Genomic DNA, 21,924 nt, shown 5'->3' with positions numbered 1-21,924 from the left:
ATCTGTGCTCACGAAAACGTAACAATATGGAAAAAATATCGTTTTGTATGGTCGGCCCGACTAACTGCAAATCGTTCAGGGATTTCCCTGAACTAGTGGGCATTGATCCATTGAAAACGACCCTTAAGCGTGTAGTGAGACTGTCCTTTAATACAGCGTGGTGTACAAGAAAGCAGTAAGGCTTTGTGTATGTGTGTATAAGTGACATGTGCCCTAGCTCAATGTACTCACGCATAAAATCGCAGTACATCTTTTTGTAGTCCGGGAGCCGCTCGAGTTTGCGTTCTAATGATAAGAACCTACTCCTAGCTACATCGTAGGTATCGCCGAGCGCATCAGCTGATTCCTTTAGGGGTAAACGTACTAAAAAACGACCATCTTTATCGCGTTGCGTAGTCGAAGCGAACAGCTGTTCACAGGCGCGTTCGTCGTCAGTCAGTCCGTCTCCTATCTTAGGCACCTCCTCGAGCTCCCAAAACTGTCTTAATTGTGTGTCTAAAGTTTGCGTGAAATGACAAGTAGTCTTATTTGTTTTAATGCGTTTATTATTGATCGGACCCACGACGATCCAACCAAATTTAGTATCTTGTAAATAAGGCCCTTCTGCGAGAGGAAATCGATCCTTATTTAACAAGCCCCAGAAATAATCACCGCCTAACAATATATCAATATCTGACGATTTGAAATAGTTAGGGTCCGAGAGTTGAATATTATCTGGAATGCGAATGGAATGCGCGCTTAATGCTGCTGACGGCAGCGGTTCCGTTAAGACAGGGAGTACCATGCAATTGATGCGTGCATGGTAGTCACCTTTAATAGACTGTATGTTAAGCTGACACGAGTGTGTGGTTTGCGTGACTTGTTTGCTTAACCCTGAAATATTGTAAGTGGACTGTACCAAAGGCGTATTTAATTTATCTATGAAAGATTGCGTGACATAACTGTGTTCTGAGCCATTATCGAGAAAAACTCTAGCCCTATGCAATTTATTGTTGCTATCGGCAACATCTGCTATTACAGTAGATAATAAAACCGGTGTTAACGGCCGTGAGAGTGTGTGCGAATTAAGTGTAACAGTGTGATGAGTCGAGGTGGCGGGGACGGCGCTCGCCGGTGGCTTGTTGTTTACACTGCCAGCCGAAGCTGATGCACCGTCACTGTCACTACTCAGGCTATGAATCAAGCTATTATGTTTCTTCTGGCAGATCCTACACGGGCCCAAAAAGCAATTGTTAACTGTGTGACCAACGCGAAGACAATTGTGACATAGTTTCTTATCCTCAATCAATTTAACTCTGTCGGGTACAGTTAAATCTAGGAAACTATTACACGAATAAAGCGGATGATTAGCGTTGCACATTTGACAATTGCGAGGCGAAGTGCGTTTGGAACTGGATTTGTTTGTGTGTGACTGTGAAACCGTGGAGCTAGAAGCATAACTATGCGTTGCGTGTACATTGTGTGATTGCGACTGATTTGATGACTTTTTGTTGTCATGCGAATTTGAGTGCGTATTTTTGGAATGATTTGCCGCAATAGATTCCAACATATCTGCACGGTTTTGTAAAAAAGTAATCAAATCAGTTAGCTTAATACGAGAGGTAGAATCCTGCCGATTAGAGTTGACTGAGCCCTTGTGTTCTTCCCACTCGCGCTCCGTAGCCGCGTCTAATTTTGTGACTATTAAATAGATGACTAACGTGTCCCAGGAGTCCGTAGGTTCTCCTAGGGTCTTCAGGGCACGAAGGGAACGTAACACAGAGTCAATCAGCTTTCTAATCTGTGTAGCCGATTCTTTGTTTAATGATTGCGTGTTGAAAAGTGACTTTACGTAGTTGTGTGTTAGTAACCTATGATTGTTGAAACGGTTTTCGAGAAGCTCCCACGCGGTCGTATAGTTCTCTGCTGAAAATTCCAAGAACTTAATTACTTGCAAAGCGGTGCCGGTTAAGGCTGCGCGTAGGTAATGAAACTTTTGTATGGCACCCAGGTCCTTAGAATCGTGTATCAGAGAAGTATACGTGTCCCTAAACCCTAACCAATGCTCGTACGAACCGTCGAAGGTGGGGAGTGATATTGTAGGTAATTTAACCTTATAGCCTACGGAATCCGCGCTGGCAGGGGCAGCGGCGCTGCCGTTAGCAACAGCGGGACTGTTGCCAACGTCAGCTAATTCGGACGCTGCGGCCACTGTCTGATAATATTGCCCCTCGAACTCTTCGCGGTATTCTAAATGTTTAAGGAGGTCACTCGACACTGCTAACTCCTCGATCCTAGTTTGAACGACATCGAAATCTTGATAATAACCCGCGGCATTATTTATACGTAATTGTAACTCGACTTTTTGTATATTCGTTAAATTAGCCTTATTAAGCGTAGCGACATATTTAGCGAACAACGTGAGTTTACCCTTGAGTGTGCCTCGTCTTTGCGTCAAGACACGCGGATCGTTTAAATCAACAGTTAAAGAAATCGGAGTCACTGATGTTTTAGGAGTAGCCATGGTGTGTGTGAGAGAATGTAAAGCACTTACAGTTTATTCCCGAAACTCGTTGTTGGCACGTAATGGCGGCCGTGCGCACCATGCGACACGTGCTCGACACTGGAAGGTTACAAAATAGACACGGTATAAGCACAATGCCGATTGAAGGGAAGAAGGTGAAGAATGGATGACCTGACCGTTTCTTGCTGATCCTGGCGCTGGTTGATAGCTTCCGGCTCGGAGGTCCAATGTTTGGGAGGTTAGCGATTTTAGGTAGTCTCAGGAGCAGCAGACGGGGCTCTTCAATGACTTCTTCTTATTTTGATTTTAAGAATTGTTTTATTTTTAAATTAAATTAAATGAAACATTACAAATAGAATGTATGGCGACTTATATAAAAAATTGGCAAAAATCGCGAGAGCGGCTTGTGTGCCTTGCCGTGTAAGATGGTAAAGTGTTAGAGGCTGTCGCCGCGCCCCCGCGCGGCCGTGCTTGGAACTCCGCCTCTTCTTGGGATGCCCGCTAGATGGCGTCATGCTCGCGAACAATGTAAATTTTAGCGACAGGATAGCTCAGTTTTTATTTAACGTGAAACGAGATTGCTTCAAGACAGGCGAGGTGGAAAAAAACGACATTCTTTTGCAGCTTGGATGCATTGACAATATAATTTTGATCTCACTAGCGTGGACCTCAAGATCTTTGAGCAAAAATCCACAGCGGACGCTGGCGTGAAAAAGTAATTCAACATACATTTTCATAACGTTGTCACGCTAGTAGGTATAGCAATTTATAAGTGAAAATAGAAACACATTCAATTAATTTAGGCAAAATACACTTTAATTTTAGTTTAAAATAAATCAGCATGAAACTGAACTAACATTTATTTAGCACCTAAAATCAGTAGGTACCTACCTAAAAAAATGTATTTATGATGATCCTGATAATTATGAAGCAAAGGCATACATAATTATTTGGAGATCGGTCACAATAAGGTTAACATAGTTTTAGGTTACTATGGATTATTAATTCCCAGTCCCACAGTTCCCACCTTTGTCACAGTGTCCTAATTTTAACCTCTTCAACTAAACTTAGAGGTACGAAAATAGAAAATTGATCCTAATGTCAAAGGTGACTGGCGAGACTGCGTGGGTGAACTATAATTGTAGATGTCAATAAATAAATTCGTATTTATAAGTATACTTAAGGCAATTAGTTTAGATATTCTAATCAGGACGTAGCTCGCCTCCAAAGCGGGACTTTGTTGCTTACACTCAAAACATCTTAGAAATATTACCATGGTAAATAAACTAGGCCGTATCTTATCAACCAAAGACCTATAACTATAATAATATAAGTACATTCGCAATGTGACAAAAGATAACTCCACCCTAACGAACTGGAAACTCCACGTGACTGCTCCATGTCTATTTCCATCGGAGCGTATTCGAGAAATAATGAAGGAATAGACACGTTTTTTCATATTGAATTGTACCTTGTTAGTTACAAGATTGAGGTCTGAGGCGACGACTGTTAAAAATGCAGAAGATTGGAAAAAAATGTGAACTAGCTGTAGGTATCCTCACAAATCGTATAAAATGGTTCCATGCTTCTTCATAAGGGTCTATATGGGGTAATATACACGCTGGGACAAAAAGGTGGCCAATTCGAACTGGTGGACGCAGTTCGATACCTAATGTAAGGTACCAACACCGGCGTTCTTCTTTAGATCGCAGAAAACTGTCAGATAAGAGCAGCGCATGACCGGTTTTGGAGACCTATCCTGAGGTATGGAAATCTTGGTTGATATAATGATGATGATGTGAGGTAGCCTACACGAGCAGCTCATGATCGGTTGTGGAGAACTTTGAGGAAGGCCTCTGCTAAGCTATGGAAATCATGGTTGATGTAATGATAATGATGTGAGGTAGCCTACAAGAGCAGCTCATGAACGGTTTTGGAGACCTTTGAGGAAGGCCTCTGGTAAGCTATGGTAATCTTGGTTGATGTAATGATGATGATGTGAGGTAGCCTACAAGAGCAGCTCATGACCGGTTGTGCAGATCTTTGAGGGAAGCCTCTGGAAAACTTTCCACTGATATAATGATAATGTGAATTGACCTATATCATGTGAGGCAGTACTGGCAGTAAATACCTGAAAGCAGCACTGATGTGGTGGTTTTCAAGCACGGCACGGTCGTTGTACAGCAGCGCCGTATCGGAGCCAGACATCACGTGGAAGTTGTTCGTGGTGCCGGTGTGCTCGAAGTCGTGGATCACCGCCGCGACCAGCGTGGCGAAGATCTCCAGGTCTGATAGCCAGTTCTGGAAAAATACGCGTTATCAATCCTTAAGCAGTCTACAGAACTTGATCTTGATTTTTCATTGCGATTTGTCAACCGATAAAGAAATTATTGGATGGGATATGTCAATAATATGTATTAGGGTTCCAGTTGTTGTTGTTAAATTGATTCGTTTGTCACCCTTAACTACTGTCGACAACGTTTTTAGTTTTAAGGGGCCCACTGATTACCAGTTCGCCGGACGATATCGGCCTGTCAGTTGTTCGGAACTGTCAACTTTTTGTTACTGACAGGCCGATATCGTCCGGCGGACTGTTAATCAGTGGGACCCTTTAGAGGAAGCCCGAAAAGGTTTCAGTTGCGGATACTTTTTTATGCTTAGAAGCAATGGAAGTTAGTCAATTTCTAAAATGAGTTTTCATTTTATCTAGTTTCGTTGTAGTCTATTAGTATTTTGTCTAGTTTAATGTGTTAAGAAAGAAGCTGATAGTTTTTCTCGTCTTTACGAGTTGCGCGGTAACATCTCACTGTTGAGGAGCGGCGGACTTAGCGATTGTAAGGATGCGGCTGAGGCTGTAACAATGAGGCTCGCACCGCGAAAGGCTGCCTTGCACTGATGCGGAGATGAGCGCAGATGAGACAATCCAGCGGAGCGAACAAGAGACGTGGAATACATCAAATGCCATTTTCTGCACATATCTCATCTCTGTCTCAGTGGAAAGCAGCCTAACGCCGGCGATACTATTAAATTCAGAGCATAGTCACTAACCATAAGTCCTGTCTGACAAAGCATGTAGTGCACGGTTTGCGCGACGTCTGCCGCATGTAGGTTGTTGTGGTAGGGGTTGTCGAACTTGCAATAGCCCTCTTCTATCCTGCTGAGGAAGCTTTCTAGGATCGTTGGAGGGACCTGGGGAACAAACTTTTTATATGAAGATACAGAAAAAATAAGTTATTTTTTTTTTTTTTTTTTTTTTTATTTTTTTTTTTATTTAGAAACAAACAGTCTCGTATTGCTACATTGGATACAATAGCATTTAGTAATGTAGTAGACTTACAGTTTCCTTAATTGGATTATATAAACCTGAACATTAAAATATGAAAATACATAAGAATTATGAATTATCTATATAAATCAAACATACTTAAACGGTGTATTAATGAACAGTGCCAGAAAACTTGAAAGTTAACAATTATAATGCCTGTTGAATACATTGTAAAGATAATCGTTTGAAATTAGATAGTGTTTCAAGAAAAATATCTACATTTTGAAACTTTTCATCATAAAGCCTGCACGCTCTCCTAATGAAACCGTGTTTTGCATATGAAGTACGACTACGGGGGATATGAAAGAGGGGTTTTATTCTACAAGCTCGCTCACAACGCCGGGGTACTCTAAAAGAAAGAGAGTGTATTAACGAAGGGGCATCGATGATGTTATTAATAATTTTGTAGAGGATCAAGACATCAATACGTTCGCGACGAGAACTCAATAAAGTAGTATTTTGTCTTTTCATGGAGGTGGTATAGTCTATGTATTTATGTCCAGTGCGATACTCAATTGCCTTGACAAACTTTCTCTGTACCTTCTCTATTTTATCACTGTGAATTTTGTAAAGTGGATTCCAAACGGCGCTAGCAAATTCTAACCTACTGCGGACATAACTGTTAAATAGTACTTTATAAGTTGACAATTTATTAAACGGCTTTCCTACTCGTAATATAAATCCCAATTGCTTAAACGATTTAGTTAATATGTTATCTATGTGTGGTACGAAGGTGAGTTTTGAGTCCATAATTACGCCGAGGTCACGGATCTGGTTAACACGAGTCAGCTCTTTGTTGCAGAGTGTGTACTTATTATTTATGGATGTTCGCTTCCTACTGAAGCTGATAATAAAGCATTTGTCTGAATTTAAAAATAAGTGATTTGAAGTACAAAAAGCCTGAAAATTGTTTAGATCATTCTGCAAGGCAGTACAATCGTCCATATTTTTAATAACTCTAAATATCTTTGTGTCGTCGGCGTATAATAGCATGTTTGAATTTTGTATACAATCTGTGATATCATTAATATACAGCACAAATAATAAAGGTCCCAAATGTGATCCCTGCGGTACACCGGAAGGTATAGGTCTGTAATATGATGTGTGTCCCTGCACAGCAACTGCTTGTGAACGATTCTCAACATACGATTTTATCCAGCGGAACAAGTCGCCGTGTATACCGAATTGCCAGAGCTTCAAAAGTAGGCGCTCATGACAAACCTTATCGAATGCCTTGGCAAAATCAGTATACACTGCGTCGACCTGATAGTTGTTATCCAACGCGTCCAATATGGTTTCTGTATAAGATAAGAGATTCGAGTCCACACTACGACCGCGGAGAAAACCATGTTGGTTTGGAATGATATGTCGACGCAATGCAGAAGAAAGTTGATCAGTGACTATTTTCTCAAGGATCTTAGCGAAGTTATATTGAAAACATAGTATACCAAACTAATTGAAGGTTAAAAACCCTATCTTCTGCTAGACAGACAAAGTAGGTATTAATAAAAGTAAAATTACGGAGCTTAACCTAATAGCTCAATGCAGATGGCTGGATTATTGGATTTCGACGATGCATTAGACTAAATTGCCATATAAGATTTACGAGTATCAGATAAAAAAGATTTTTTTTTGAATTTTCTACTTTATTAATTATTTTGATAAATTAACAGATAATCTTAGGTTTAGCTGGAATAACATGGCCCAAAGAATAGTGGCTCTGTGAGCTGGGCTATAATAACCGCGAAAATGGAATTTCGCAAGTTACGGACATCTTTCTCTGTCACTCTTATTACGCCTTCATTGGAGTAAACAAGAAAGATCCCTGCAATTTGCGAATTTCGGTTTCCGCTGTAGGCCCCCTGTAGACCTCGCGAACCTCAGTGGCTCCGCCATTAAAAAAATCACAAACGGTTGACAAAATGCGACCTGTAGAAGATGACATACCTAAGAACGGAGATTTTCGCTTCACTCGGTCTAAATGCAAATACTATATCTTTTTTTACACAGATAAAAATATTTCAGAGCTGAGAAAGTTTAAGAGTGAAAGACCTATCCTTCCCGCGGGTAAACCTATCCCGGTTTAGGATAGGTCTTCCCACCCACAAACCTATTCATCATTCTTCTCACGCACTTAACATTTTTACCAATCATACTTTCACTAAAGTTCCGAAACTAATTTGTTTTCCCAGAGCAAAAATAATTATATAGCTCAAAACTTCGTGGATCACGTCCACCTCTTATTAATTTGTTATTTTCGCAAAATATCCTTAGACAAGCGCACGTACCGACATTCCTGAATACTAAAGAATCCGAAGCTTTTAAGGTATCTTGGTTCTATTAAAAGTTTGTCTCAGCTTTCGTCGGTGATGGGAATTTCAAACTCCCGTTTCAAAATGACGAAAACTTCCAGAAATAACATGTTAGATACGACGTTATGTACTCGTTGGAGAGCCTACATGCGAGTCTTTGAAGTTTCGAAAAGTTATTTTTAACGTGCAAATTACCGCTTTGGGTATGTTTTATTTATGTTTTTACAGATGGTAATATATGGGCAAGGCGCGCTTAAAACACGCGTAATATTTGGCATATCTACAAATAAAGAAATTGATTTCACTTTCAAGATTTTCTTTAAATTTTATATGTGTACCTAGTCGAAATAGCATGGTATGGATATTTGACTTACACTTATAAAATGAAATAATTATGCATATCAATCTATCTGACCTCACCAAGTCACCACGTAGCAACAAAGTAAAAAAAATGGAAATTCGCAACTAAGACCGCCTATTTATCCATTAGGATAAGGAAAAGGTCTTCGAAGCTAAGATAATTTAGACGAATGGGCAACGGCAAAGTCACTGTAATCTACGGGCAAATGAGGTATTTCCTCTTAATAATTTAGGGAAATCCCTAATCAGTTGGTGCTAATAAACAATGTGGACCCGATTCGGATTTTAAACTAGACATCTATTAGACATCACCAAGATACGATAACGATAATTTTAAGATCTAGCCTGTCAAATTTGACATTTCCGCGATTCTGAAGATACTTTTGAACGATTTCCACAAGATATTATTACGATATTTTAACGTAAAAGTGACATTTTTGCCCGAATTGAGCTGCAAAAGAGAACTAGTTGAAATGTAAACTACAACGTATCTAGTACATATCGTATCGTTCTCTAGTCTAGAACGGATCTTGTTTTCCGAATACCGCGGTAGGTATAAGGGTTATAAAATATTCCACGTTTGTTAAGGTAAGCTTTAATTTTTTATTTCATTACGTATATAAAATCGTTACCTAACTTCAATTGCTCAATTTATTTTCAATCGGATATTGACGCGGTTTCTTAAAAAGTCTTGTATAAGTAAGTAGGTAGTAATTAATTTAATAATTAAATTAGGAATGTAATAAAATCGTAAGATTCCAGATCACACTGTACTTTTTGGTTAGTCATGTAGGTACTCAATACGTGCCCAAGTATTCGTTAACGAAAACCGAAACTCCCCTTCTTTAATTTTTATTTATCTTCAGCAGCACGTACTTAACGACGACAAAAACTTTTTAAATGTCACGATGGACCAATGAGAAGCCTCGAGAACGCGCTGATTAAATTGAAGACTCATGTCTGGCTTAAATAAAACGGAGCGTTGCTTTAACTTCTCGTAAGGAGCTTTGGAAGAAATTGGACCATTTAAAATTCTTTGGCGGTTAAAATAAGTAAAATTTATTTATTTCATTGAGCTAATTTGTAGGTTAGTTGCGTAAGTTGCGTTACTGTTGGAATGTCGAAATATGACAACACAGTACCTACAAGAATGACAGTGGGTAAATACAATAATAAATATATAAAAATTACTATCGGGATTTGAGAATTTTTACAGACAAAAGACAGAGAACCTTTAATAACTAAAGACTTTGAACTCATTTTTATATCAAAAGGGTATATCCTCCCCCTGCTCTTACACTTTCCTCTTGTTTGCGCGTGTGATTGTAGTTTCCATTCCTGCATCTTGTCTCAGCCATTCTCCTTTTCTGGCAAAGTTCTGCGTTCTCCTCAAATGGGCCGCGACAATACAAATCTGTACTCAAAGTCGTTGTTTCCCTGTATACCTGTCATGCCTCATCAAATTAAATGATCTTGTTTTGACAGGAGTGGTGCAAAGGAAAGTAGACCTTATTAACTTACCTTAAACTTGTGTATCATCCCGTATCGGTTGAGCAGCTCGTAGCCCAGGTACTTGAGCGGCGCGCCCGCGGCCGCCTCGAACAGCGCGAACACGTCGAATGACCACTCGTCCAGCGTCTGCGGCAAAGGAAAGTTCATTTTACTTTCTAGGGGTGCCCCTTAATACGCCTAACATCAATTGTCATAATATGAATTCGCATAACAGATTTGGCATAATATAATTGTTCATAACATTAAACAGGCATAATTATAATAAGGCATAACACTTATTAACGAATCCGCATAATCCGCATGATGCATAAAATCATTAACTATAACTTTAACAAATAAAAACTAAAAGCAATTAAAAACATTGTATTATGCATAGAGTTATAAGTGACACAGCTCAGTTAAGAAAGCACATCAAATATGTTATATTGGTAATTTCATAACAATCAATCAGATTTATTGTTTTCCCATTTATTTTAATAATTTTATTTTCTTTTCCTTTTGTAAGAATTTGATATGTTTTCTGAAAGAGCTACGTATTTGTATGATTCCATACAAATTGTATTACACCTTATGTGTATAATTGCAAAATTCTATAGTAATTTAAATTGTATTTTTTTTAGTTATTTTCTCGTAATGCATGTTAATTAAGTATAAGATGTATAAAAATTTTTTTTTTTTAAAGTGTCCCGCCGAGTTTGTTGCAGGTCCCATATTGGGTTGGGATACCCTCCTCCAATTGAGGGGGGACTTAAATCTTCTCGGGGCAGAGGTGTAGGGTTGGAGCCGGTCTACCTAGCTTTATTTGACGTTCATAAGCGCATTGTAATTATGCCTACTTGAATAAACTATCTTTTATCTTTATCTTTATCTTTAACTATCACAAAATGAATTAGCATAATTTTATAAAATGAGCAAATTAGATGGATAAGGGCAAAACTAACTCTGTTAGGTTAGGTTCTGAACGGCTTTAACCTTCGATGTTAGGTTTTTTTTCTAACAGCCCGATAATAAATATATTCACAACCTAATTAACTCTCAGGTCTAATTAAAAAAATACAACAACATATACGATCATAATTACATTTGTCAGTTTCTTATAACTGGTAAATACTCGTGGAACTTACACCTATAAATTGGTCTGATGAAAAAAACGGTCAAAAATAAACTACTTAAAAATAGATGGGGAATGGTTTAGTTTGGAGACATTTTTTTTTCTCAATATACTTACATACCATGTTATTTGTAACCATCAAATTACAACTTGCTAACTTGTTTTGAAAACTTGGGAAGTAGGCCTTGTTTCGCGTAAATTGCTAATAATTTCTTGCTTTTCGCTAATCTTATAATTTTCTGTAATTAAGCATTAAGTATGGCTAAGCATTCAGATCTTTCCGTCCAATAATAATAATTACCTCTATAGTACTTAGCTTCAAAGCTCTAAAAATTCTAAGAAAATTCAAAGAAAGTTGAACATGAATATAATTATTTGAACTTTAAATATGTGAGAACTATATAGACGAAAACCAAAAAACTTATGTACCTATTTCAAGTTTTGCTGTTGAGTATTAGGTATGTCACTAGTGCAAGAGCCTGATAACAACTGTTATTTAATGTAAAACACCGAAATCATACCTAATATACTAGTTGAACACATTCACAAGGCTCGTCTTGTTATTGTTACCAACTCAATTAAAACATTGACACAACAAATAAATACCCGTAGGTATATTTAATTAGGCTTCGCGAACATTTACTCACTTTTAATGAACGCTCATTGTCGATTCGCGATTATAATTTCATTAATCGTTATACAAAAGGCAACTTCAACAAAAGTCAGCTCGGAGGAACAAAGGAGTTAGGAGTTGGGAGCGAGGCAAATGAACAAAACATTTGTGTGAATAATGATGCAAGTGTGCGGTCACCGGGTGTGTTTGCTTTTGTGACGTTTACGTAAAACCTGGACGACCTTAAAATAATGGACAAGACACAATAATGTATGTAAGTCATATCATTATAACCAACGCAGATGGCTCCTAATAAAGCTACTCGTTATGGAGCGAATAACCAAACAGAATTTGAAATAGAGGCGGATTGTCAAAGTAAATTATGTAGAGGCCAAAGGTATGGTGCAATCTTTTCGAGCGATGGCGCCATAACCTTTGGCCTACACTCGGGTAGATGGCGTTAATTTAAATATTAGACAAATTAACATATATCAGTGAAATAATAAGGGTCAAAGTCAAATGGCGTTCTAACAGTTTTAATCTTTTGTCAAAAGATGGCAGTAAATGTACTGGGGCTACATAATTTACCATGACAGTAACTCTCTATTCTCTTTGGAATAACGTTGAGGAATCTTCGAGTTAAATACGTTTTGATATGTTTGAGTCTTATGAAAGATTTGTAAAAGTACTTATATAAGTAGGTATATTCTACTTATACATATACAGATAAGTTTAGAAATAAATGAATTTACATACAAAATAACATGAATAATGTTTGTCACATAATCGAAGAGTGTCCCGTCTGTTTTTAAAAACATCGAGATAACAAACTACCCCTAAAGTTAAACCAAGTTATATCTTTTCGCCCTGGATTGTGAATTTTATTCAAAATATTACAGTTGTAACTGGTACAGTAGAGTCCGATTAGTACGACTTCGCATATAACAACCAACCGCTTATAGCGACGTAAGTATAGGCACTTGTTTGGTTTTAGTATGAACTACTATGAAAGTACAACCGTTTATTACGACTCCGCTTATAACGACGGAAATTGACTCAAAATCCGTCCCTCAAGTCCGGTTACAACGACGAGCGACGTAGTTTTTACAAATAAATAGGTAGTTGGTAAGAAGCTTACTCCGTCCCGCGCACCTAACTCCCCTCCCCCTTTTGCGTATACGCAGCAAGATGAAATAGTCATGTGACTTTTCGTAATCTTGCAAACTAAATAAAACCCAATTCCCATTATTCAATCGAGTTTAAACTTCACATACTTAATTATGTACATAAGTTGGGTACAATGCAATATTTTGGTAGGTACCTTCGAGCTGATCTGATGATGGACACAGGAGATGGCCATAGGAACTGTGTGATAAAACAACGTCAGATCCCCAAGAATTACGACTTTTTATTTTACGGGATTCGAGTAATTTGCGGATGACGAGTGAGTTGACTACCTTGAAAAGTGTGGCTTCTTCTAAACACACAAGTCTCTCCATTTAAGACAAAGTGTTGTAATACTAACGTAAATAAATATTTTAAAGGAAATGTTTTTTTTTCTTTGATTGTCGCATAAGTATTAATAAATACAAAATGACGTAATTATTTTGATTAAAAAATATATTAAAATTGGCAGTTCGTTTTGTACGACGTCCGGTTAATACGACGTAATATCAGCGGTCCCTTGGGCGTCGTTATAACCGGACTCTACTGTACTTGAATTTACTCGTACAGTCTATAAGTATTGAAGCTTAAAATTATATTTTCTAAGATGTTATATGGCTCCACCAAGAAAGGATTTTTGGAGAAATTTAATACCTAATGGTGAAAATAAGGTTGAAGGATAATAAATTCTACGCAAATGAGGTCGAGGGCGGCGGCTAGTACATAATATATTCATGTTAAAACATTTCTCGCCCATAGTAAACGACGTGAAATAAAGCAATTTTATTTATAATAATCTAAATTTAAATTTAATGTAATAGGTCATAAATCACGCAATTTATTGATATGTAGCTGGGAGAGCACAAAACGAAAACAACTAGCATACAGCAATATCTTTATGATAACTAACGAAAAACAAGCACTATAAACTATAATATACTTTAAGACAAATAAACATATATAATAATATGTGTACCTATATGTACAATATACAAAACCTACGTAAATGTCGATAGGTATTGAAGTATGTACACATTGTACATAATAATAGCAAAGTTCTGTATTCAGGAACATTCAAGCCCTAAATGCGGCTTTTGCTAACATGTGTAGAAAACACAGTAAACATCCCTAAGGCTTAGTAATGTTTAGGTCAGAAACAATACGCCGAGGGACCCTCGAACAAGTTGGACAAAAAGGTTTGCAAATATAACGATGTTTGTACGGCGGCTTTGAGTCGGTTTCTGGGTTTAAATGTGGAAGTGTACTATGTATTTGCAAATTTGTGTGAGTGATACAAACATAAATTCCGTCTTAATCTATTATATTGACTTATGTTTTTGTAACAAATACATAAAATAAATTACTTAATTGAGGCTTGGAAAGTTTTATAAAGGAATAAATTAATACTTCTTAGACATTGGCAGTGTATACTGTGGACTGGCCAAAACTTGATTAAGAGCCAACAGGACGGCCATTTATCCATACAAACGTACTCGACTGTTTCCTCCGTGGTTTTAGAAGCTAGAGCAATGATTTTTTCAACACAGATTATTATTGTCAATATCTGTGTCGGACTGTTTTGCTTTTTTGATATTTTTGTTTTTTAAGGCGCTAGAGCCCTTCAAACATGGCCAAAATGGCCTAATTTACTTTGCCGCAATGAGAGGCGTGGTATTCAAAACTGATACCTACCAGTTAGCCAAAAAAGAACAACAGTCCGACACAGATAATTTCATATTTATTTATATTTCCAAATTTGGTTACGATTGGTTAAGTTTTGGAGGAGGAAACAGTCGAGTACGAAATCTCGATTCTTGAGATTTTTACGCAGGATTTTTCGCCTAAGCTGCAGTTGTCCCTATCGCACTAATTTTAGGGGCGGAGTCAAGTTTCTAAATACGTACACAGACAAAAAAGTGATGGGCAATAGTCGACATTTAATGTCGATAATCTAGTGATGTGAGAAGTTATCGATAAACCATAACAAAGTCGCGATTTGCCTCTTAGTAGGCGAAGTTAGTGAAGTGAGTACCTATTGCACTTTTGCCTCAGGGGATACCGTTTAACACTATTATTTCTTGGTTCATACAAAGCTGAGTAGACGCGCTTTTATTTTATAATAACTTTTGATTTTATATCTGTGGTAAGAAACGCTTTGAATACATTTTTCTAAACATCATTCCAAATCCAATGAAGTATCACACCTTTGAACTTGTAGACTATGTATACTGTTGTCCCAAATTGGGGTTTCGTATTTATTTCGATCAGAATCAGGACTCCTCAAACATAGGTAGGTACCTAAATGTATCAAAACATGACTCAAAAATAAAAATCAGCCGAGAGCATGTCGGGCCATGCTCAGTGTAGAGTTTCGTAGTTACCGTTCTGTCAAAATAGGCCAAACGGGGACGATAAGTTAGTATCATAGGGAGTACCTTTGCAGCGCTTTCTACGTACCTAGGTATTTTTAGATTTTTACTAAGAACAGAAGATTTTTTTTTGCAATAACTCAAAAACGACTGGACCGGTCACGTCCGCTATAGTTTTCATTGAAAGTAGTTATTAATAATGGGCGGACGACGGATGCAAAGACCTACCCAATGATATCCCACGCTATTGGGACAAAGCATAAAAAAAATATATATATGTCGGAGCGAGACACCAGAAAGACGTATTGCAGCATTACAGTTCATAGTTAGACGCCTGTAAAAGTCGATTAGCAATGTTTGGCAACGTATTATTTGCTTGTAACGAAATAATAAAGTTGCGTAGTGAATAACGCCACCATCTATTGGCGTATTGATGAACTAAAATGACAGGTAGAAGGCTTTGGATCGTCAAGAGGAGTATCTTGAGTGAACGTAGGCACGAGCAGGCATTTTTGTCGTTATGTTGGTAGACTGGTCAGGCAGGTTTACCAACTTGAATTGGAGGCGGGAGCGGTTGGCTCCGCCGCTGGAACTGGCTTCTTTCTTCTTGATCGGACCGCGCTAGAGATCGGACGTTAGCCAAGCTCGTGCCTAATTCGCTACGTTCCTGAAGGCTTATACCTAAAGGATTATTCTGAAAGCTTATAGATTCTCACGTTCTTTAACCGTTTAGCTAAGTGTTTTATTCCAAGTGTTATTTTGATTTCTTATGTGCCATTAGAAGCTTACTTTTGTAAAATAAAGATTTGAACGATTTCATGTGATCTTTTATTGTAAATCAAAAATAGTGATTGGTCATTTTGATTGTTTAGTACTGAAATATAGTAGGCACTAGTATGGTTAACGGGTCTGAATGTTTATTTCATGCGTTGGTAGCATACCTACTATTTTGGCTGTGAAGTAATACATCTAGGTACTACCCCCACGCGCCCACCGCCATCGGGACCATCCGTCGCCGACATCAGAAGTGGGATCGATGCGGAGTTTCATGTATTGCTTACACAGCCACCTGGGAGCGTGGTGTATTTCTGGTGACCTACATTCCATAATCTGAACACGTGGTAAGGTAAGCTCACGTGTCTAACCTTGATTGAATGGCGAGTGTAATTCATTGTTATTTGGTGAGAATTATTGTGAAATTGTGAATTATGATTGAGGCAGTCGAGCATAGCGGTCGTTACGTGACGTCATGTCTGGGATCGTTATGTTTCTTTGTAATTAATTTTTGTAATCCATTTAAATCGAAGCGATCTTGAGTTATTTTGATTTGAAATCCATACTGTTAATTAAAACCAAGTATTAGCTATCACGACGTGATATTATTCATCGCTCACTTGTGAATCTACCCTCAATAATTGATTTTTCATGAAAATACAATTAATTTTTAAAATCCATTTAAATCTAAGTGATCTTAAGTTATTTTGGTATGAAATCCATATTGTTAATTAAAATCAAATATTGGCTGTCGCGACGTGATATTATTTCATCGCTCACTTGTGAATCTACCCTCAATAATTGATTTGAAAATACAAATAATTTTTAAAATCCGTTGAAATCTAAGTGATCTTAAGTTATTTTGATGTGAAATCCATATTGTTAATTAAATTCAAATATTGGCTGTCGCGACGTGATATTATTTCATCGCTCACTTGTGCATCTACCCTCAAAAAATATTTTTTTTTTCATGAAAATACAATGCACCGTTAGAAATTGATCCTGCTGATTTGCCAATGCAAGGATTATGTAATCTTTACCCTGTAACGTTTAGTAATTAATAAAATTGCGTCAAATTATTGCTCGTAATGCCGTGATAGATCACAAATCGTGCATACTATGGAAACATGAGCTACGCATATGAAAATTAATGTTACAGTGTCCTGCAGCCAGAGCCGAGCGAACTTTGCAGACACCATTACGCCCGTGACACAGAAGCAGCTGTGCAGTATCTTCTGTGCTGGAGATTTGGAAATAAAAGGACAGGTTTCGTTCTAATTGTTTATTAGTGAATTTTATTTTGAGTGTAATGGCGAAGCATAACAGTCGAACGTAACTAATAAGCTGTCACTTTTCGTATTGGCCCATTTTACCGTGTTACTTATTTTTGGAACACGTGTTTTTTTGTTCATAGAATGAAAGAAAACGCACTCATTGAAGTTTAAATTTTATTCTGAGATTTTTGAAGCCCCGTATACATTGAAAACATGTTTTTTTTGTGTCTGCCACCTTGCATTTCATAAACCTTTTGAGTTTAGCCTGCATACATGATGAACCTGATACCGTGCAAATGATGATTTCAGTAACAGCCAGCTATGTTGAACCACATCGTGTCTCTCGCAATCTGCCACAGCAACGGCAACGGCAAGCGGAAAGGATCAGCCTCCGTGCTTGGGTTGGACCTCACCACCACCACCTTTGACTTGGTCGCGTGCATCATACTTTATTAAGCTGGTGAGCAGTTCCCATTTCGTTGGGATTATTTTGAGATGTTTTACTTCTGCATAGAAGTCTTGAGCGAGTTTCTGTTGTTAAAGCTAAAGAAGAAAGCTAACTTTAGTAATTTTGATCAGTAATGTTCAGTTTCAGTTGATCAGTTGACGCTGATAGTACCAATGGTTCTGAGTAACATGATTTAAAGACCTGTTTTATTTTCTTTTTTTTGGAATTCACTGTTAACATTGTTTTGCTTTCGACGGACTGAAAGCAGGGATGTTGCGGATGCAGATTTTTTGACATCCGCGGATGCGGATGCGGATTTTTAAAGGCTCACATCCGCGGATGCGGATGCGGATGCGGATGTCAAGATTAGGTACTTAGAAAACGTCAAATATTACATTTTTAGTATTTTTTTATTAAAAAAACCAAACGTTTAGTATTTGAGCAAGAATATAGGTGCGTTATATTTAATAAACAGTAACTTCGCCGACTTTTCTGGATCTAGACGATTTCGTTATAGGTAATGACGAAATTACCTAGCACTTACGCCGCCGCCGCTAAGACGTTCCTGTACCGACTTGTTCAACATCCGCATCCGCATAAGCTCCGCATCGATTTTATGCGGATGCGGATGCGGATGCGGATGTTGAAAATAATGCGGATGTTCCGCGGTTGCGGATGCGGATGCGGATGTTCGCAACATCCCTGACTGAAAGCTTGTACTTTCGTAGGACTGAAATTATGCCCGATGGACTGGGCACTACTGTTTTGCTTTCAATAGACTGAAGGCACGCCCGATGGACTGGGCAATACTGTCATGCTTTCGATGGACTGAAGGCATGCCCGATGGACTGGGCAATACTGTTTTGCTTTCGATGGACTGAAAGTACGCCCGATGGACTGGGCACTAGTGTTTTGCTTTCGATGGACTGGGTATTGTTTAGTGACCGCATCAGAAGTGCCGGAGCATGTAAGAGGTGCACGTGGTCTGCTTTTTATGTGCAGAATGCTCTTTGCGAGGAGTAGCACTTACGCGGCTGAGATGGTTACTTCTGACGAGGGTCTGGTATCTGCCGAAGGACTGGCAATGCACCGAAGGACTGGTGTTGTTTTGTTAAAAATGAATTCCTGTTTATGTACTGTGTTCATACGAGTAAAATTGAAACTATCAATTCAGAATGTTATTTATTTTAAGATGTCTTACAAAAATTTAGATCACATATGACCAATTTTTTTTTAAATGCCAGATAATTTCCCTGTAAATTGATATTGACGACAATAGTAGTGATACTGTCGAGCAATGAATTTTGAGCTGTTGTGATTTGTGTTTTTGATGTTTGGGATTGTTCTGTTTTCACATAAATTTGAGAGTATCCGCCAGATGGAGGCGATGATTATTGGAGTGTATCCGTTAGATAGCGGCGATGATTACTGATGATTATTTTATTTAGTCGTTGCTCGATGGACTATTTTTGACTAGAGAATTGAGGATTGTTAAAGTAATTTTGAACAATTATTTTTTCTGGTTTGATTGATAACAAAGTTTGATTTTAATAGTAATTTGAGTGAGACCCAAATTGTTGGTCAGGAATGACCGAGCGATGAGATACTGTGCTGAGTATTTTGTTACAGAATCAAATGCGTACACCCACACACGAGGACGTGTGTAACGCAGGACGGCCGTGTTGGAGCGAGACACCAGAAAGACGTATTGCAGCATTACAGTTCATAGTTAGACGCCTGTATAAAATCCATTAGCAATGTTTGGCTACGTAATACTTGCTTGTAACTAAATAATAAAGTTGCGCAGGGAGTATAACGCCATCTATTGGTGTATTGTTGAACGAAAATGACAGGTAGAAGGCTTTGGAACGTCAAGAGGGGTATCTTGAGTGAACGTAGGCACGAGCAGGCATTTTTGTCGTTATGTTGGTAGACTGGTCAGGCAGGTTTACCAACTTGAATTGGAGGCGGGAGCGGTTGGCTCCGCCGCTGGAACTGGCTTCCTTCTTCTTGATCGGACCGCGCTAGAGATCGGACGTTAGCCAAGCTCGTGCCTAATTCGCTACGTTCCTGAAGGCTTACACCTGAAGGATTATTCTGAAAGCTTATAGATTCTCACGTTGTTTAACCGTTTAGCTAAGTGTTTTATTCCAAGTGTTATTTTGATTTCTTATGTGCCATTAGAAGCTTACTTTTGTAAAATAAAGAAACTATGTGTTGTTTTGAAAAGATGTGTCCCGCCGAGTTTGTTGCCGGGTTAAATCTTCTCGGGTCAGAGGTGTAGGGTTGGAGCCGGTGTAGTTTGACTTAAATAAAGATTTGAACGATTTCATGTGATCTTTTTATTTGTTATTGAATCCGATTCCATCGTAAGATCGTTTATTTTGATTATTTAGTACTGAAATAATAGTAGGCACTAGTATGGTTAACGAGTCTGAATGTTTATTTCATGCGTTGGTAGCATACCTACTATTTTGGCTGTGAAGTAATACATCTAGGTACTACCCCCACGCGCCCACCGCCATCGGGACCATCCGTCTCCGTCATCAGAAGTGGGATAGATGCGGAGTTTCATGTATTGCTTACACAGCCACCTGGGAGCGTGGTGTATTTCTGGTGACCTACATTCCATAATCTGGACACTTTGTAATGGTAAGCTCACGTGTCTAACCTTGATTGAATGGTGAGTGTAATTCATTGTTATTTGGTGAGAATTATTGTGAAACTGTGAATTATGATTGAGGCAGTCGAGCATAGCGGTCTTTACGTGACGTCATCTCTGGGATCGTTACGTTTCTTTATAATTAATTTTTGTAATCCATTTAAATCGAAGCGATCTTGAGTTATTTTGATTTGAAATCCATACTGTTAATTAAAACCAAGTATTAGCTATCACGACGTGATACTATTTCATCGCTCACTTGTGAATCTACCCTCAATAATTGATTTGAACATACAATTAATTTTTAAAATCCATTTAAATCTAAGTGATCTTAAGTTATTTTGGTATGAAATCCATATTGTTAATTAAAATCAAATATTGGCTGTCGCGACGTGATATTATTTCATCGCTCACTTCTGAATCTACCCTCAATAATTGATTTGAAAATACAATTAATTTTTAAAATCCGTTGAAATCTAAGTGATCTTAAGTTATTTTGATGTGAAATCCATATTGTTAATTAAAATCAAATATTGGCTGTCGCGACGTGATATTATTTCATCGCTCACTTGTGCATCTACCCTCAAAAAATATTTTTTTTTTCATGAAAATACAATGCACCGTTAGAAATTGATCCTGCTGATTTGCCAATGCAAGGATTATGTAATCTTTACCCTGTAACGTTTAGTAATTAATAAAATTGCGTCAAATTATTGCTCGTAATGCCGTGATAGATCACAAATCGTGCATACTATGGAAACATGAGCTACGCATATGAAAATTAATGTTACAGTGTCCTGCAGCCAGAGCCGAGCGAACTTTGCAGACACCATTACGCCCGTGACACAGAAGCAGCTGTGCAGTATCTTCTGTGCTGGAGATTTGGAAATAAAAGGACAGGTTTCGTTCTAATTGTTTATTAGTGAATTTTATTTTGAGTGTAATGGCGAAGCATAACAGTCGAACGTAACTAATAAGCTGTCACTTTTCGTATTGGCCCATTTTACCGTGTTACTTATTTTTGGAACACGTGTTTTTTTGTTCATAGAATGAAAGAAAACGCACTCATTGAAGTTTAAATTTTATTCTGAGATTTTTGAAGCCCCGTATACATTGAAAACATGTTTTTTTTGTGTCTGCCACCTTGCATTTCATAAACCTTTTGAGTTTAGCCTGCATACATGATGAACCTGATACCGTGCAAATGATGATTTCAGTAACAGCCAGCTATGTTGAACCACATCGTGTCTCTCGCAATCTGCCACAGCAACGGCAACGGCAAGCGGAAAGGATCAGCCTCCGTGCTTGGGTTGGACCTCACCACCACCACCTTTGACTTGGTCGCGTGCATCATACTTTATTAAGCTGGTGAGCAGTTCCCATTTCGTTGGGATTATTTTGAGATGTTTTACTTCTGCATAGAAGTCTTGAGCGAGTTTCTGTTGTTAAAGCTAAAGAAGAAAGCTAACTTTAGTAATTTTGATCAGTAATGTTCAG

General features: G+C 38.1%; 1 protein-coding gene across 1 annotated transcript in view; it reads right to left on the bottom strand.

Annotated features, from left to right (window-relative positions):
• LOC134647819 (dual specificity calcium/calmodulin-dependent 3',5'-cyclic nucleotide phosphodiesterase 1) overlaps positions 1 to 21,924 on the bottom strand; it is a 253,094-nt gene that overhangs the window by 11,443 nt on the left and 219,727 nt on the right. Inside the window, exons 7-9 of the mRNA XM_063502145.1 lie at positions 10,022 to 10,138; positions 5,552 to 5,692; positions 4,635 to 4,804 (exon numbers count right to left, since the gene is read on the bottom strand). Of these exons, the coding sequence (XP_063358215.1) occupies positions 4,635 to 4,804; positions 5,552 to 5,692; positions 10,022 to 10,138 (428 nt within the window). The remainder of the gene's footprint in view (positions 1 to 4,634; positions 4,805 to 5,551; positions 5,693 to 10,021; positions 10,139 to 21,924) is intronic.

This window comes from Cydia amplana, chromosome 5 (genome assembly GCF_948474715.1).
Source record: "Cydia amplana chromosome 5, ilCydAmpl1.1, whole genome shotgun sequence".
Lineage (NCBI taxonomy): Eukaryota > Metazoa > Arthropoda > Insecta > Lepidoptera > Tortricidae > Cydia > Cydia amplana.
The sequence above is the reverse complement of the archived record's forward strand: the minus strand, read 5'-3'. Positions and strand labels throughout refer to the sequence as shown.